This window comes from Geotrypetes seraphini, chromosome 3 (assembly GCF_902459505.1).
Source record: "Geotrypetes seraphini chromosome 3, aGeoSer1.1, whole genome shotgun sequence".
Lineage (NCBI taxonomy): Eukaryota > Metazoa > Chordata > Amphibia > Gymnophiona > Dermophiidae > Geotrypetes > Geotrypetes seraphini.
The window spans coordinates 386,418,987-386,437,815 of NC_047086.1; the positions used below are offsets into that span (position 1 = coordinate 386,418,987).

The following is an 18,829-nucleotide window of genomic DNA, read 5'->3' on the forward strand; positions in this document are numbered from 1 at the left end:
TTCATTAGGGCTAACCTGAAAACCCAATTGGCCTGGTGTTCCTCCAGGACAGGGTTGGGAACCACTGACCTAGTTAAACAGACTGCAGTTCTAGTTAAAAAAAAAAAAATCCTTTTGGGCCTGGCAGAATCACCTCCATGACTTGATGGGTCTAGAACAGGGGTGGGCAACTCAAGTCCTCGAGAGCTGGAATCCAGTTGGGTTTTCAGGATTTCTCCAATGAATATGCATTGAAAGCAGTGCATGCAAATAGATCTTATGCATATTCATTGGGGAAATACTGAAAACCCGACTGGATTCCGGCCCTCGAGAACTGGAGTTGCCCACCCCTGGTCTAGAATAAACACATGCCCGTCTTAATTACAAACAAAAACAACTATTTTTGCAAATTTGGGATTCCTAGATTCAATCTTTAGCACCCAGGGCCAGGAGCTTAGGACTTAACTCTTTTTAAGTTAGTAATAGAGCGGGATCCTCATGGGATGAATGCTTGCTGTGTATGACTGTGGTTGTGTGTGTATGTTTTTCTTTTCTTCTTTTTCTCTCTTTCTTCCTTGAGGGAGTTCTTTCTATCTGCCATATTAGGGTTTGGACATAGCCATTAGGGGAGTATAAGAGTCAAACTTTCCTAGTTCTTTTGCTTCCTCTCTTTGGGAAGTTTTGCTTAGTCCAAGCAGTTGGTAAGGGGAGGGGGTGGGGGACTTCTTTGGGGTTGATAAGGTACACTGAACTGTACAGTATATGTTCTGTTTTTATAGTTTGTTTATTTTTTCCTGTATGATTGGCCTGTAGTGCTGTTTGGGGGGGCAGTTATTGAGGGTCACTGTTACTGGAATCCAATACAGTGGTACCTTGGTTTACGAGTGCACCAGTTTGCGAGTGTTTTGTAAGACGAGCAAAACATTCGCAAAATCGGCGCCTCGGAAACCGAGCGCACCTCGATTTGTGAGCACCCCCCCACCCCCCGTTAACCGGCAACCTCCCCCCCACGATCCGGCCCCCCCCCCCGCCGCAACCTGAGGTCCCCCAACCCACCCAAACCCTCTTCTTACTTCAGTGTAGCCTCCGCACCAGCACCGGCACCAGCATGTCCTGCCGGTGCCCGAAGATCTGCCTCCTGTGCTGGGCCTTGAGCATGTGCACATGCTCAAGGCCTGAGAATTCACGTTCTCTCGAGAGAACATGAACTCTCAGGCCTTGAGCATATGCACATGCTCAAGGCCCATCACAGGAAGCAGATCTTCAGGCACCAGCAGGACATGCTGGTACCGGTGCCAAGGCTACACTGAAGTAAGAAGAGGGTTCGGGTGGGTTGGGGGACCTCAGTTCACGGCGGGGGGTGCCCGATGGCGGTGGGGGGGTGCCGGATCGCAGGGAGGAGGGTGCCAGATCGCGGGGGGGCCTTCGGGGGGAGCAATGCCGGTTCTCGGGGGGGGGAGCAGCGCTGCTGGCCTCAGGGGGGGGGGGGTGGAGGGTGGGAACCTATCAAAGCAAGTTTCCATTATTTCCTATGGGGAAACTCGCTTTGATAAACGAGCATTTTGGATTACGAGCATGCTCCTGAAACGGATTATGCTCGTAATCCAAGGTACCACTGTATATATTTTTTTCTTTGTAAGTTTTGTTGGAATTGTTTATGCTTTTTTAATAAAAAAGATTTTAAAGTAAACAGACTGAATATCACTGCTGACTAGGTAATTCCTGGCTGTGCCCAAGTGCCACCCCTGGACCACCTGGATAGTAACAAGGAGGCTTGAGCAGATATTCTGTAGCATTATATATTATTGCTACTATTAATTATTTCTATAGCGCTACCAGACGCATGCAACGCTGTACAGAGCCACAAAGAGTAACTGCATAATGTCGGTGGAAAGGTCTGCTAATCTGGTCCATGCCCAGATTAAGGGGCGAGAGCAGTTCCTACCTGAATTGGCCCACTGATATTGACCCCTATGGGTAAATTGGTATATGCATGTGTTACCAATCCAAAAATGAAGTGAGAATGCAAGCCAAAACAGGAAAAACAAGTATGTTGATAAAATCAGTGATGGCTGTCATAATTGTGAATTTGTTCAATGCCATCAGAGGCTGAACTTTCCTGGTTTCTAGAAGTTTCAAGTAGAACAGGACTGCAAAAAATTATCATTGCATATTGTTGCCATGTTGATCACACGTAAGTCATCAATGGTACGGGTTACCAGATGTCCGGGGGTCCGGATGGCTTTTCAAAAAGCCTCCTCTCAATCACGTTGGGCATGTGCGGATTGCCTCCTGCCCGACCACAGCAGGCAGAGGGGGGGGGGGGGCAGAGCTAGGACGGGCCTGGGGCGGAGATAGGCGGGCCTGGGGGCAGGTCTAGGATGACCGGATCCTGGCTGTCCAAATAAGCTCTCCACATCAAATTAACTAATTCAGGAGAAAAGGCTTTGCTAGGCATTGCTGAGTCCCCTTCAGGTAACTCCACCATATGTCTCTTGGGCTCAACAGCTAAGGAAGCTGCTGTTATGAAGTTCTGAAAATGATTTTCTCCCAGTAGACATACCTTTCAATATTCTTTCAGCCCTAGAAACCAGAGAGGGGGCTAAGCCCAAAGCTCCCGCCCCTCCTTCATGTGCTGTGTGGCACATGGTGCAAGGACACTCTTTGGGCACATACCCAACACAAATCTGGCATGAATTAGGGGTTAAAGTGCCTGAAGACTCCATCCTTGACAATTTAGAGGCAAAATGAGGTGTTTTGAAGGTTCTGAAAAACTTTGAAAAAAAATTGGGAAATCTAAGATGGTCACAGTGGCAGCATTTCAGTGCCAAAAAACGGCTCAAAATTGCCTTAACGAAAAATGAAAAAAGGATTTTAGAGATAGGGGACCTTACAGGAAGTAGCAGAAACTATTAAAACTAAGTTTTTTTAGAACCCCCTGATTTTTCTAATAGGCTGTAACAGCCTTACTCAACATGTACTGTGAAAGTGTTGCAGCCTGCCTCAGCCCTAAGTAGCTGGATATGGGCGAAGAATCACTGCCTCAGTCAGCTTTCCAAACGCTGAGATCTATGGGTTGCCAGTTAGACCAAAGTCAAACTGATCCTGAACTCCCACAGGACCTTGGATGCATCAGGGGGAGGCAAAAACACAGCCGGCACCCTGAAGAGTCCTGCTGAGCCCCCTATGGGAGCTTAACAACCTGTGCTCAAGCCCCTGAGATTCAGTAGGCAAGCAAAGCCTCAAGAGATCCGAACACCAAGGTCCACAAATGTTTCTGCAGGCTGGCTATCAGATACCACAGAGGGACTAGCCTGCCAAGCTGCAGACCCCCCAAATCTGCCTTTTCTCTGCACAAGCAAAACTTTCCTCCTTACTGTGGAGCTGTGTTGCACCAAAAACCGTGAAAAACACAGAAAATAATAAAAAAAAATTAAACAGAGCAGAACAGAAAGACTCCTTCCGATTCATGTGCAAACAAAAAACTAAAACTTGGAGTGGATTCTGTCTGCTTGGCTTGTGAGCATGGGGAAAATACCGAACATCCAGAATGACATACCTATTGCGCTAGAAATGGAGTTGTGCATGAAGATCTAATTTTTGATTTCTACCCTAAGAAACAAATTAAAACTGGCTGGCAGTGAAGCAGTCAGGATGGGAGCTAAAGTAGGGGCAATGGGAGGAATAAATGGTAATTCTGCTAAAGATGCAGTCTCAAGACAGTCTGTTCCATACTGCTAGAAGAGAGCAACAGTATCAAAAGTTAGGAATAGGTAAACTTTAATGTAATGTAATTTATTTCTTATATACCGCTACATCCGTTAGGTTCTAAGCGGTTTACAGAAAATATACATTAAGATTAGAAATAAGAAAGGTACTTGAAAAATTCCCTTACTGTCCCGAAGGCTCACAATCTAACTAAAGTACCTGGAGGGTAATAGAGAAGTGAAAAGTAGAGTTAGAGGAAAAATAAAAATAAAATAAACATTTTAACAAGACAGCATTGATCTAAATACTTTGGAAGGTAGAAGAGAGGAGAGAAAGGAATAGAAGCAGAAGGGGGAGCCGTTGAACAGTAGAATTCTGGAGAAATTTAAATGAGGAGGCCACCTCTGTCCTAAATTTGGAAAAACTGAAGGCTTGGCCCAAGAGGCCAAACAGAATGTCCAGATGAGGTTCTGGATGCTTTAATTATAAACCACTACCCAGATTCAGATGCAAAACATATCACAGTTTTGCTTTACAACTATGGATCCTTATCAGTGCCATAGATTAGATGGCAGCCTTTTCCGTTATACAAACAAAACACAGAAGATCAACCCATGGCGAAGACAAGAGTCAAACAAAGAAGTGGGATCGGACAATGGTCTTTCAAAGAGAAACTACTACTACTATTGATTATTTCTATAGCGCTGAAAGGTGTACATTTTAACATGCAATAGACAATCCCTGCTCAGGAGAGCTTACAATCTAATTTAGACAGGACATTTAGGGTTGGGGGAATTATGGAAGAGGAAATGATTCAGTGGGTCTAGGAGGGAGCAGTGAGTGGGAGTTAAGAGTTGAAAGCCATTTCAAAAAAGTGGCCTTTTAGCTTAGATTTGAGCACGATGTATTGATTCAGGCAGCTTGTTCCAGGCAGAAAGACCAAAGCAATCTAAAAACATTTATGTGTCCACCCATAGCACTGTGTTTTGGTATATCATAGGCCTGCTTCAGGAATTAAACATGGACTAAAATTAAAACATAAAAACATGAAATTGTAAAACATCAGAATGTGAAACATCATAAAGTAATGATAAAATAAAATATATCTGTTGCTTTTTATTATATTACTTATTTTATCATTACATTACGAGTTTGATGTTTCACAATTCCAAGATTTTATGTTTTAATTTTAGACCATGTTTGATCCCTGAAGTAGGCCTATGATACACTGAAACACAATGATGTCTTTTGTGGATGGACACATAATAAATGTTTTTAGATTACTTTAGATGTTTAGATTACCAATGTGTGGCGGCGGCGGCCAAAAAAGCAAATAGGATGCTAGGAATTATTAAAAAAAAGGATGGTTAACAAGATTAAGAATGTTAGAATGCCCCTATATTGCTCCACTAGTGTTTAAGCCCGTTACATTAACGGGTGCTAGAATATATGGCTGTCTGTCTTTATTTATGTCTCTCTCCCTGCTCCTGTCTCTTTCTTCCTTTCTTTCTGTGTCTCTCCCTCCTGCAATTTTTCTCTCTCTCTCCCTGGCACCCTTTGTCTGTCTGTCTTTCTTTCTGTCTCTCCCACCCCCCATTCCCTTCTCTCCCCTCCCCCCCACTTTCCTTTGCAGAAGCAGCAGTGATATTTCCCTTCCCCTCCAGATCCCTGTGAAGTAGTAGTAGCAGCATTTTCCCCCACCCACCCCCCATTCCCTTCTCTTCCCCCCCACCACTTTCCTTTGCAGAAGCAGCAGCGGTATTTCCCTTCCCCTCCAGGTCCCTGCTGAAGCAGTAGCAGTATTTTCTCCCACCCCCCATTCCCTTCTCTCCCCCCCCCACTTTTATTTGCAGAAGCAGCAGTGATATTTCCCTTCCCCTCCAGATCCCTGTGAAGTAGTAGCAGCATTTCCCCCACCCCCATTCCCTTCTCTTCCCCACCACCACTTTCCTTTGCAGAAGCAGCAGTGATATTTCCCTTCCCCTCCAGGTCCCTGCTGAAGCAATAGAAGCATTTTCTCCCACCCCCATTCCCTTCTCTTACCGTGAGCTGCCCTGCTCCGTTTGGCCCCTCCCCTTCCCTTCTTGCGTGCTGAAGGTTCTCTGCTGCGGCTGAAGGTTTTTTTTCGGCGGCTCTTCTCACGATCCCCGTGGTGGCTGATCCTCCTGTTCAAAGCGGCCTGCTGAGGTTCGCGACCGGCTGTAACGAACCTCGCAGGCCGCTCTCCAACTCGGTAGCATGTTCCCTCTGACGCGATCGCGTCAGAGGGAACGTGCTACCATGTGGAGAGCGGCCTGTGAGGTTCGTTACAGCCGGTCGCGAACCTCAGCAGGCCGCTTTGAACAGGAGCAGTAGCGGTTGTTGCGGGAAGGGGGGGGAGTCTGCGACGTGAAGGCCGCTGTGAACAGGAGCGGCAGTGGCGGCAGGACCATGAGCCCTCCTCCCGCCATCCGCCGCCAGCGCCGCTCCTGTCGCCCGATGCACCTAACTGGCACATACGCCTCAAGCCGCGTCCACGGACGGACACAGCACACATGAGGTCCCCACAGGAGATGAGGCGCCGCTGCTAACAGCCAAGGTAGGTGCTGGGAAGAAGGCTGGGGACTCACGCATGCGCACTCCTTCGGCCACAGACCTACAGCGCACGGAACACGCAAATAGAACTGCGCATGCGCGAGTTAGCCTTTTATTATATAGGATGGTGCAACCTCATCTGGAGTATTATGCTCAATTCTGGTATCCTTATCTCAAGAAAGATATAGGGCTCCTTTTACGAAGCCGCATTAACGGTTTAGCACGCATAATAGCACTCGCTAAATTGCCGGCCACGCTAGATGCTAACGCCAGCATTGAGCTGGCATTAGTTCTAGCCACTTAGCATGGGTTTAGCGCATGCTAAAAAGCTGCGTGCGCTATAACCGCTAACGCGGCTTTCTAAAAGGAGCCCATAGTGGTGCTAGAAAAGGTTCAAAGAACAGCGACCAAGATGGTAAAGGGGTTGGAACTCCTCTCGTATGAGGAAAGACTAAAACGGTTAGGGCTCTTCAGCTTGGAAAAAGAGATGGCTGAGAGGAGATATGATTGAAGTCTACAAAATCCTGAGTGGAGCAGAACGGGTACAAGTGGATCAATTTTACACTCCATCAAAAATTACAAAGTCTAGGGGACATTCGAAGTTACAGGGAAATACTTTTCAAACCAATAGGAGGAAATATTTTTTCACTCAGAGAATAGTTAAGCTCTGAAATGCGTTGCCAGAGGATGTGGTAAGAGCGGATAGCGTAGCTGGTTTTAAGAATGGTTTGGACAAGTTCCTGGAGGAAAAGTCCATAGTCTGTTATTGAGAAAGACATGGGGGAAGCCACTGCTTGCCCTGTATCGGTAGCATGGAATATTGCTACCCCTTGGGTTTTGGCCAGGTATTAGTGACCTGGATTAGCTTCCGTGAGAATGGGCTACTGGGCTTGATGGACCATTGGTCTGACCCAGTAAGGCTATTCTTATGTTCTTATGGACTTTGCTCTTTTTGAAAGACCATTGTCGGATCCCACTTCTTTGTTTGACTCTAGCCTTCTCCATTATTCAAGCTCTGCCCAGATTTAACACATTCTTTTGGGAAGGGAAAGAATAACTGCATCACTTGGAAAACATATGAGGTGACATTTCAATTATGAGGCAGATGTGCATCTTCAATACCTACCTCTACATTGAGAGTTGGGTAGTTTTGGTTAATGGGTAGCCATGTTGTGTTGGCCTGACTAAAGCCTGCATTCTGGCTACTATCCCACTGCATTGGTGTCTTCTCTGGATTTTCACTCTATAAATCAAACATCACCATTATATAAACTTGACGCTATTATTCGCTCATATGAAGATTATTCTAGTCTTTTTCTATTTTGCTTCAATTCAATTAGCAAACATAATTCTAAGTACAGTCCATTTTACTCCCCACTACCCTGAAGTTATAGCCGTGGAGGGGCATAATTTAAAAAAAAAAAAGTCTAAGTCCCCTTTTGGCCTTAGGTGCACAAAGTAGGCAGCAGGGAAATGTTCATTCTCAAAAAACCATCCAAAATGTGTTGGGTTTTTTTCAATATGACCTTCCTGTATGTTCCGGAGTTTAATTGCCCAGACTGCATTAAGTCCTATTCTCGAAAAAAAAAATAAAAAATTGCCCAAGTCCCAAATGCCCAAAACAAGACCTTTTTGGCGTGGGAGGGACCAGTCCTTCACCTAAAAGCATGATTCTCTAATCGGCATCTGTCATAAGCGCCGGTTAGAGAATCGTAGAACTATCCCAGTCCCTCTTGCCCGAAGTCACCTCGACCCCCCCCCTCCGAATGTTCCCCGACAGAACGTATGTCCAATCCCTCCTGCCAACACCCTGGAAACCCCCAAAATGTTCCCAGGTAGGAGGAATGCCCAATCCCTCTTGTTGACACCCAAGAAACCACCTCCCCCACCCACCCAATGATCGGCGGCAGGACTTTCAGGGGGAGGTGTCGGCAGGAGGGACTGGGCATCCCTCCTACCGGGCAACATTGGAGGGGGGTTGTGGGGTGTTGGCATGAAGGACACCTTGTTGCATTCTTTACTTAAAGTATCAATAGCAAGTACTATGGTTGAAAACGGCTATAAACTTCTTTACCAGTGGTATTATACTCCATTGAGTTTACATAAGATCAATCCCAGTGTTTCTGATCTCTGATGGAGACACTGGTGCACAAGGGTCCTTTGAACATACGTATATGGTGTCCCAAGGTGTGTTTATTCTGGGATATAATTTTTTTCTTTACTGTCAGATAAATGTGGGGTGATTATTGTAAAATATATGGGATGAGCATTATTGAATATGAAATCTGTAGGTGTACTCTCCAAGCTTTATAAAATTATGGCAACTATTGTTTACAGCAGCTCGGTTGGTGTTGGCAGCAGCATGGTGCCAAGTACTGACCCCAACTCGTGCACAAGTGGTGCAAAAAACTGATTATGTCTTTCATATGTCTAAGCTGACTGCTATGAAACATCGTAGGCTAGGAATTTTCCTCGCATAGTAGAAACCGTATACCACTTGGTCTGAAGCTTGGGGAGCTTGTGCGTGATTTTGCTCATGAACTCTTGGACTACAGAGAAACTCCGATGGTAGGGGGAGGGTTTATTGGGTTTCATGTACTTGCTGTTGATGTGTATGGGAGCCTTGTATCAAAGAGCTATGTTACAACTGTTTTATGATGTACATGTATCTATCTCTGTGTTGGTTTCAGTAAATATTTCAATAAAAAATTTTTTTAATACATATATAATTTTTGGATAGGCGTCTACTCTGAGGTGCCTACCCAAAAAGTAGGCATGGTTAGGAAGTGGGGTTTGGGTGTGGATTGTCTTAGGTGCCAATAGGTGTCAATGTTAAGCACCGGTAAATTAGGCCAAGAAAGCTCTAGCCTAATATATCGGCACCTAAGTCAAGTTAGGTGCCACTATGCACAATTCTATAAACAGTGCCACTGCGCCTAGTGGCTAGATACCACTAGGCACCATGGCCAGCAAAGGGCACCTACAAGCATCACCCTTTGATCAGGCGAAACCCTTTCCATAGATGAGTCCTCCAAAATCCAAGGTTGCATACTGGACTCCACTCTAACCATGGAACCCCAAATATCTAGTCTCATAGAAATCCCTCGACACCCTGAGACAGTTAAGACTAATCAGATCTTACTTTCACCAATACCACTTTGCCTTAATCATACAACTGATGATCCTACTACAACTGGACTACTGTAACTCCATCTACATGGGAATCAACACTGCTAATCCATAAACTGCAACTCTTCCAAAACACTGCTGTAAGACTTATCTTCAACCTGAGAAACTCAGTCACTATCTTCATCAAACAAATGCACTGGCTACCCATCCCACCATGAATAACATTCAAAATATCTTGCATCATTCACCGCATACTTTATGGAAACTCTGTGGCCCCACTCATCCAGCTCTTCTCAATAGCATAGTCTACTTCCCACAGAACCCTCAACCGGATGCTACTAAATCTCCCATCCACTAAAGATCTTCACTATAAACGAGTTTTCCACTCCATGCTCACCTTTCTAGGAGTCAAAACTTGGAATGGCCTACCAGAACTGAACCTTGCCAGAAGAAAACTGAAAACCCATCTGTTTGATACTTAATCTCCTTTACCCTCTCCTCTCTCCCTTTCCCCTTCCTCCTCTTACCCCTCTTTTTCTCTCCCCTTCCTCTCCCTCCTACTTATCCACCTCCTCTCTCTCCCCTCTTACCTCTCTTTACAGTTGCCTTGAGCCTGTATAGGTATGAGCAATGCACAAAAAGATTAGATTTATAGAATCAGTGTCTTCAGGGACTGCATTCCAGGACAACTTGGTCTAGGTTTGGGTGGTCTAGAACAGTGGTCCCCAACCCTGTCCTGGAGGACCACCAGGCCAATCGGGTTTTCAGACTAGCCCTAATGAATATGCATGGAGTAGATTTGCATGTCTGTCACTTCTATTATATGCAAATCTCTCTCATGAATATTCATTAGGGCTAGCCTGAAAACCCGATTGGCCTGGTGGTCCTCCAGGAAAGGGTTGGGGACCACTGATCTAGAATCTTAAAGTGACAAAGCACTGTCTTCTCTTACAGTTTCTTGGATGTTCATGGTAGAAAAAAAAATATTTTGTAGTCTGTTCTCTATGCTATATCTATCTTCCTCATCTAGGTTAAAAGCACCTTCTGCTAAGAACATAAGAGCAGTTTGGAATGAAGATGACCAATTAGAATATGTACATTTTTCTTTTGACATTATGTCACACTTACAGGGTCATGTTCTCCAACAAAGCCTTTGCTCTGATTCTGTAATGCAGCATTGTCTTCCATTCCTATTTCTTCCCCGTAATATGTGATAGGTGTCCCAGGAAGTGTTAGCAAGAGCATGTTCATTACATTGATGTATTCTTTCCCAACACGAGATGCAATTCGTTGATTGCTAGGGCTCCCAACCTAAACAATAAATACAAGCTAATACATTAATCCAAAAAGCCAAATGTGTCCTAACTAAAGATACAACTGACTTTTTTTTTTTTACAGTTCTGATAAAGTAATCATGGGCATAGGAGGTAAAGTGTTTAGCTCAGATGAGAATAAGAAAGCCAAAAAGAAGAGGAAAACTTAGGAAGAAGGATCCCCTGGCCAGCAAAGAGGGATTTAGGAAAAAGGCTATGAAGCCAGCAGAGACCCAGTGCTAGCTGTCTCTGTGACCCCAAAGGAACGAGATGGAGGGTTCTAGAATGATAAAACCAGCCATGACAGAAAATACATGACTTGAAAGTAGAAAACTGGAAGAATGAACCAGGGAGGGAGGGAGAAGAGTAAGGAAAAATGACCATAGGAGCCAGTGAAAGAAAGATTGCAAAAGCCAAAGGGAAGTAGGAATCCAAAGAGTGGGGGATTGGAAGGAGCTAGATTATAGGTCAGTGAGGAGGATGGAATAAAAGGAAGCGACTCCCTACTTACAGGCAGTCAAGGATATGAAACCATCAAACATGAATTCTGCTCTTAAATTTGTTGGGGGGGGGTTATGTCCCACTATATGATATGGATAGTAAATATTGAATAAGGGAAAGGGATTGAGGCTTGTATACCACCTTTTTATAACCACACTCAAAGTGGTTTACATACAGGTACTTCAAGCATTTTTCCTCTCTATCCCGGTGGGATCACAATCTATCTAATGTACCTGGGGCAGTTAAGGATTAAGTGACTTACCCAGGGTCACAGGGAGCAGCGTGGGGTTTGACAGCATTTCAATATATTTATTAGCACTGCTTTTGTCATTGTGGAAGCTGGAATAGGGCCCTGGCATGTTTGCCTTGTAGCACACTATATAATAAATAATTTTAGCAACTGTTAGGGGCTAATTGCAGTCAGTATTATAATGTGCACAGTGTGGTGCTCTCACAACTTTATTTTTATTAAGAATTTGAGCAGTAAGCCGAGTGATGGTGTTGCACACTATTATGTGGCAAAATATAGATTTTATACTTCCTACCACCAGACAAGGCTGCAGAGGAGTAACATTCATAGACCCTGGATAGGAGGAAATCATAGTTATTGTGCAGTAGTGACACCTAGTGGCCAGATTTCAACTACATAATAGAATTTTGAGAGGGATCCTAGGTCATGACCCCTATACTGAGGATTGTCAGTGAAATACCTGTACTAAATTAAACTGGTATTTGGAACATAGGGGGAAAAGATTCCCAGTAGTTATAAAGATGACCTCTGGGGTATGATCCCAGCCAAGACTCCAACTAAGCCCTGGAAATCCAAAAAAGGCAGAAAGCAACTGAAGGTTCCAACCCCACCCCCAAAAAACCTCCAAAACCAAAACAAGACCCAACAACTTGAATTGCTACTAAGTATGTTAAAGTGGCATGTATCATGCATGTCCAGAGCCTTACAACCCAGGTAGGCCATTTTCCTTCTGGCATATTCTTCATCCACATTTCTACAAGAGAAGAGACGTAATTTCCTGATATTTCTTTATTCAGCTCAAGGAAGTAGAAGTTAAAAGGGAAATCTGCTTCTTGGATGAAAGATGTTCCATAATACATCATTGTCTTTTCAATTTCCTTATCGTCATTGGACTCTGTAGCCATAAACCTTAAAGAGAATAGCACAAACAGGTGAAAAATAGTAGGAAATAATGAAAATATTAGCAAAAGTAATTGATCTTGTTTAAAAAAAAAAAAAAGATCACTTTTCCTAATTTTTTCAAGTTTAAAATATTACGTGCATATATTCTGCATAACTTGTGCTACAAAGCGCTCTCTCTATACTCATCTTTCTGACTACAGTAGTTTCCCTCATTCCAGAAGTACCTCTTGCACTTAGCTCTTGCTAACCTTGCTTTGTGTTTTGTCCTTTAATCTTTATGCATCTGAATAATCTAGATCATTGGATTGATATAAATCTTATTTATGAATGTTCAAGGACTTTGAAATCTTCAAAGCAAGGACATCTTCTTCCTCACCTCTTGGAAGACTGAAATTGGCTATTTCTTGGTGCTCAGCGTTCAGCTGGAAATTACACAAGAGTTAAGGAGTGGAGCAGTGGTCTCCAACTCAAACCCTTTGCAGGGCCACATTTTGGATTTGGAGGTACTTATAGGGCCTCAGAAAAAAATAGTTAATGTCTTATTCAAGAAATGACAATTTTGCTTGAAGTAAAACTCTTTATACTTTATAAATCTTTCCTTTTGGCTAAGTCTTAATAATAATATTGTCATTTAGAGCTAAAGAGACATATGATCAAGAAACTGTTTCATTTTACTTTTATGATTATGATAAACATACCGAGGGCCTCAAAATAGTACCTGGCAGGCCGTGAGTTTGAGACCACTGGAGTGGAGGAACCTTTACTTCAGGAAAAGACTACTAAGGTGCGCTAGCGTTTTTAGTGCGTGCTGCATGGCCGCATGCTCTAACCCCGTGCTAAGCACCAAAAACTAACACCAGCTCAATGCCGGTGTTAGCGTCTAGTGCGCGTGGCAATTTAGCACGTGCTAAGCGCACGCTAAAACCTCTAGCGCAGCTTAGTAAAAGGAGCCCTTAGGTACTGTCTATTTTTTGTATGTAATAGCTGCTCTTAGAGATGCGGTGATTTCGGGTTAGGAGGAAGAGGAAGATAAGGGAGTAGGTTTAGGAGGGATAAGTGTTTTAAACTTATTTTTAAATAAAATATTATGTATTCTACAGCACAGTTCTTCAACCGTCGGTCCGCAAAAAAATCTTGCTGGTCCGTGAAGGATTCGGGTCCCCGCCGCAGCAAAAGGTGCCGGCGTTAGCCGACATGCATCTTCCTGTTGCCGTCGCTATGCCGGCACTCCTGCCTTCCAACAGCGACTCCTGCCATGTATGTCTCTTGCTCCAACGTATGTCTCCACACCCCCAGACAAGCAGCGGCAGCTCTGTGTGCTTTTAACTTCGGCACACAGCTGCCCCTAAGCAGTATTTTAGCGCGGTTTCATGAGGCAGCCTCGGGGCCTTTGGTAGATCGGCCCACATCGCATCATCGAAGCGGGCCAGCCTACCAAAGGCCCCGAGGCTGCCTCATGAAACCGCGGCTAAAATACTGCTTAGGGGCAGCTGTGTGCCGAAGTTAAAAGCACACAGAGCTGCCGCTAGCTTACATAGAGGAAACTTTGCTGGAGAAGGAAGGAGGGAAAGGAGAAGGGGTACTCCTGGAAGGGGCTACTGCTGACAGGGGAGAAGGGAAGGGACGAGAATTACTGTTGGATAAGGGGAGGAGGAAAGGAAGAAGGGGTACTCCTGGACAAGAGAGGGGAAGGGGATACTGCTGACAGGGGAGAAGGGGAAGGGAAGAGAGTTACTGTTGGATAAGGGGAGGAAGAAAGAGACAGGGGAGGACAGGGGAGGAGGAACATTGGAAGGAAACAGCTGGCAGGGAGATTAGAGGAGGGAAAGGAGTCAGGATGGAATGGAGAGATCAGATGAGGGAAAGGGGAGAGACAGAGGAATGACAAAGTAGAGAGAGAGATTGATGCTGGGAAGGGGGGTCAGATGAAAAATAAGGAAAGAGGGACAAAGATGCTACATCTGGTGTAGGAGAGAGGGGCATAGAAAGAACGCAGATACCATATGGGAGGGGGAGGGGTAGAAGGCAGACAGTGGATGGAAGAGGCAGATGCTGGATTGAAGAGACAGAGAGCAGACGCTGGATGGAAGAGAGTGAAAAGATGATGAAAGCAGAAACCAGAGACGACAAAAGGTAGAAAAAAATAATTTTATTTCTATCTTGTGATTAGAATATATCAGATTTAAAATATGTATCCTGCTAGAGCTGATGTTAGACATAACTGGGGAGTGCAAAGCCCAGGCAGTGCGAATTTAGCTTCCAGCTGGCTTAGGGCTCTCTCTAACCAGGAGGCAGTTGCCCTAGTTGCACTCCCCCTAACACCATTCCTGCCATGTATGACTGCGGTATTCTGTTAGCATGATATTTGTGTAGCATTCTGTAATAATTTGGCTTATTCAGTTTTCTTGATAGTAGAGGGGATATATGTGAAGGGGAGGGGAGACGGGGGTTTTGTTGATCCTTGCCCTGTATTATTTATATTTATAAAATGACAATTGTACAGAATATTGTTTCTTTTTATACTTTAATAAAATGTGTTCAATATAAAATCATAACTATTTGAGGCTTGTGCGGATGGGATCAGATGGTTAACGGGACCGAGCTCGCAAGAACGGGGCGGCAATGGGGTTTTTAAAAATTTCAGTCTTATTAGTTTGCCGGTCCACAAAATAATTATTTTATTTCCGCCGGTCCATAGGTGTAAAAAGGTTGAAGAACACTGTTCTACAGTATATACAGATATATCGATCCTCTGAGAATTTGGTGCAAATTAGATTGAGAATCTTGGGGCTTTGGCTGACTCAGGTTCATAAATGGCTGGCAAACAGTGTAGTTCATTTTAGAAGCACTGACAAATGTACACTTCTCCCTGCGTATTTGCTGTGATAGGGGATTAACAGAACCGCAAATACAGAAAAACCATGAATAAATTTTTCATGTGTTATTTGCTGTTTTCTATTAAAAACCATCGTGAATATAGTGAAACCGCAAATAACATGGTGGGAGGCCTGGCCTATTCCTGAAGGAGAGGCAAAACACGGTGAAGAAAGTTCTGGGAATCAGCGATTTTCTCTGCAAAAGCTTGGAATCAGCGATTTCTCTATGCAAGCTGATGTAATTTGGGGGGAGGAGCCAGCAAGCTAAAAACCGTGAATAATCAAAGCCGCGAATACGGAGGGAGAAGTATAAATAGCTTTTATATATGTAGATTGGCTATACATGTAACTGGTAATTTCAAAAAGCTGCAGAAATTCAGTGGTCTTGGTATGGCTATGGAAGGCCAAAAATGTAAACATATGCTACTACTACCAATTATTTCTATAGCGCTACAAGACATACACAGCGCTGTACATCAAAACACAGAAAAGATAGCCCCTGCTCAAAAGAGCTTAGAGTCTAGTCAAGACAGGCAAACTGGACAAGGTGGTGAATCAATACACTGTGCTCAGGTGGGAAATTACAGAGGGACTGATAAGAAAGATATCGGTGCTTAGAAAGTGGGATGGAGTTTGGAATTGAAAGCATCTTCAAAGAAGTGAGCTTTGAGTCTGGATTTGAATACTGTCATTGACAGAGCTTGATGTATCGAGTCAGTTTGTTCCAGGCATTAGGTGCAGCAAGATAGAAAGGAAGGAGTCTAGAGTTGGCTGTAGAGGAGAAGGGTACAGAGAGGCTTATCTGATGAGAAGAGTGCCTGGGGGGGAGGGGGAAGGAGAGATATGGAGGAGCTGTGAAGCGAATACACTTGTAGGTCAAGAGGACTTTGAACTGTATCTGGAAATAGATAGGGAGCCAATGAAGTGACTTAAGGAGAAGGTAATGACAGAATATAAGGCATGCAACAGAGTTCTTATACACTAACACCAAAAGTTTAAATTGAACCCTCCAAACCACTGGCAACCAGTGTAATTCGGCCAAAAAAGGGGTAACATGTTCCCTGTGTGAAATGCTATCAATCATCATTGCCGCAGCATTCTGCACTATTTGTAATGCCCATAAAGACTTCTTCAGAAAACTACATAAAAGGACATTACAATAATATAAATATATAAATATAACATTGCATCAATTGACAAAAGTTCACTGATGAAAGCAAACCAAGCAGTTTCAATACCAAATGAGTCTTAAAAAAACATTGTCCTTATTACTGATGCAATATGACCACGAAACTGTAAGGAGGTGTCTAGTGAAAACCCCAGACTTTTGATCTCCTGCTGTAATGGAATCGTCCCTCCATCATACACAAAATCTGGTGGAATATCTAAAATTCCAGATTATGATAACCACAAGAGTCTTGTTTTAGAAGCATTTAAATCAGGGGTGTCAAAGTCCCTCCTCGAGGGCCGCAATCCAGTCGGGTTTTCAGGATTTCTGCAATGAATATGCATGAGATCTATTAGCATACAATGAAAGCAATGCATGCAAATAGATCTCATGCATATTCATTGGGGAAATCCTGAAAACCCGACTGGATTGCAGCCCTCGAGGAGGGACTTTGACACCCCTGATTTAAATGAAAGCAATTCATAGACATCCAAGTCATAATTGCATCTATACAAGATGAGAACCTTGGATATAATCAACTGGAAATTCAAAAAAGAACCGCAGATCATCAGCATATAATCGATACTGTGCTCCAAGATTTGAAAGTAATGTACCAATCAGGGTTATAAACAGGTTGAATAGCATTGCTTTTAGAGAGAAGAGCCTTGAGGTACTCAAAGGTCCAAAGGAAAAAATTTTGATCTACCCTCATGCAGGTGCAAGGCCGGAGGGTTAGGACATTAATGGGAAGATAGGACTTCGATGAGAAACCTAGGGGGCAAGGGGGCCCCTTCTGGTGATTAAGGCAGGTCATGACCTGTTGGGCCGCCGCGGGGGCGGACTGCTGGGCGGGATGGACCTCTGGTCTGACCCGGCAGAGGCACTGCTTATGTTCTTATGTTCTTATGTTCTCACCTAACACACAAAAGCTCCTATTACTAAAGAACAAAAGGAACCATTTTAATATAGTTCCAGAAATTCCACACGTACGTAACCTATCCATAAGTACTGAATGATTCACAGTTTCAAATGCTGCAGCCACATCAAGTGACACCAATAAAAATTGCTTGTTCTTATCAAACCTCTTATGAAACTCACAGGTAGGAAACTTATTTTTGTTCACTCTTGGGGTAATCAAATACAGTGGTACCTTGGTTTACGAGCATAATTCATTCCAGAAGCATGCTCGTAATCCAAAGCACTCGTATATCAAAGCAACTTTACCCATAAGAATTAATGTAAACTCGAACAATTTTCATTTCACATCCCAAAAACTTAATTACCATTAGCGATGCCTCCACTGCTGCCTCTGCCACGGACCTATCCATGCGGCTCCTCCAGTTCTCTTGGAGAGGCCTCTGCTGCTGTTCGCTGCCTCTCACGTAGCTCTGGGAACTGGAGAGGGGGCTGTACTGCAGGGCGCTCATGTCACTGCGGGTTGTGCGGGTGGTGATGGTGCGCCCCGGCTCCAGGGTGCTGGCTGTAATCAAGCCGCCACTGAGCCCAGATAGGCACTGTTGGCCCTGCCATTCATGTGCATAGCTGCTCCTAGACGCTGCCCCCCCCTCCCGGATGCCACTAACCCCCCTCCGTTGGGACTCTCAGGTGCTGTTCCACTCCTGCCGGCTCACCCCGACTCCCATGCTCCCCCCGAAGGCCACAGGCGCTGCTATCGCCTCCTCCCACCCTCCACTGACCAGCCCTGTCCTTACCCGTGCACCGCCGGTGTTAGAAAGTGCCTGCCACCGGTTTTCTGCTGGGCTGCTGCTGGGCCTTGAGTATTTGCGTATGCTCAAGGCCTTCTAGATCTCACTCTCACCAGCTCCTCTCTCGATCCCTGTCTGAGTTGGAAGTCTTCTCCGACGCTGGTGCGGTTTGAGAGAGGAGCCGCGGCGGCGGATTTGAGCTAAAAAATGAACTTTGTCAGGTAATTGCAAGTGTTCCAGAGCCGGCAAGCCCACTGCGAGAGAGAGAGAGAGACGCGCATGTGTACTCTTACCTGCCACAGCCCGACAGATCAGGGATCAGGGAAGCACGGGGTAAGAGTGCGCATGCGCACTTAGCATTTTATTATAGTAGATATACCACCCCCCTCCCATAATTATAATTATACTTTCAATGTAAAAAGGCATCTAATCATTACAATAAGTTGTCAATGGCCCCCAAATCTTCTTTAAATTATTATAATTCCCTTTTTGTATGGCAATTGCTCTTTCCATTTTGTATATATGGCACAACGCAGGCATTATAGCAGAACTGAAAACTATAATGCTGGAAATAAAAGATGAAGTTGCCAACATTGCAAAGAAAATGATAAAGTTCTTTTTTTTCCAACATAATATCCACCCTGTGATCCTGAGAGTCCTTAAGTTTTTATAGTTATAGTTTGGTGACGTATTGTCACTTCAAAATTGTATTTTAGCTAAAT

General features: G+C 44.3%; 1 protein-coding gene across 2 annotated transcripts in view; it reads right to left on the reverse strand.

Annotated features, from left to right (window-relative positions):
* The window catches only part of SLC3A1 (solute carrier family 3 member 1), an 83,651-nt gene that overhangs the window by 8,941 nt on the left and 55,881 nt on the right, over window positions 1-18,829 (reverse strand). For both annotated transcript variants that reach the window (XM_033935867.1, XM_033935866.1), the window contains 3 exons: window positions 12,162-12,363; window positions 10,519-10,701; window positions 7,388-7,504 (listed from right to left, as the gene is read on the reverse strand). In XM_033935867.1, coding sequence (XP_033791758.1) covers window positions 7,388-7,504; window positions 10,519-10,701; window positions 12,162-12,363 — 502 coding nt within the window. The remainder of the gene's footprint in view (window positions 1-7,387; window positions 7,505-10,518; window positions 10,702-12,161; window positions 12,364-18,829) is intronic.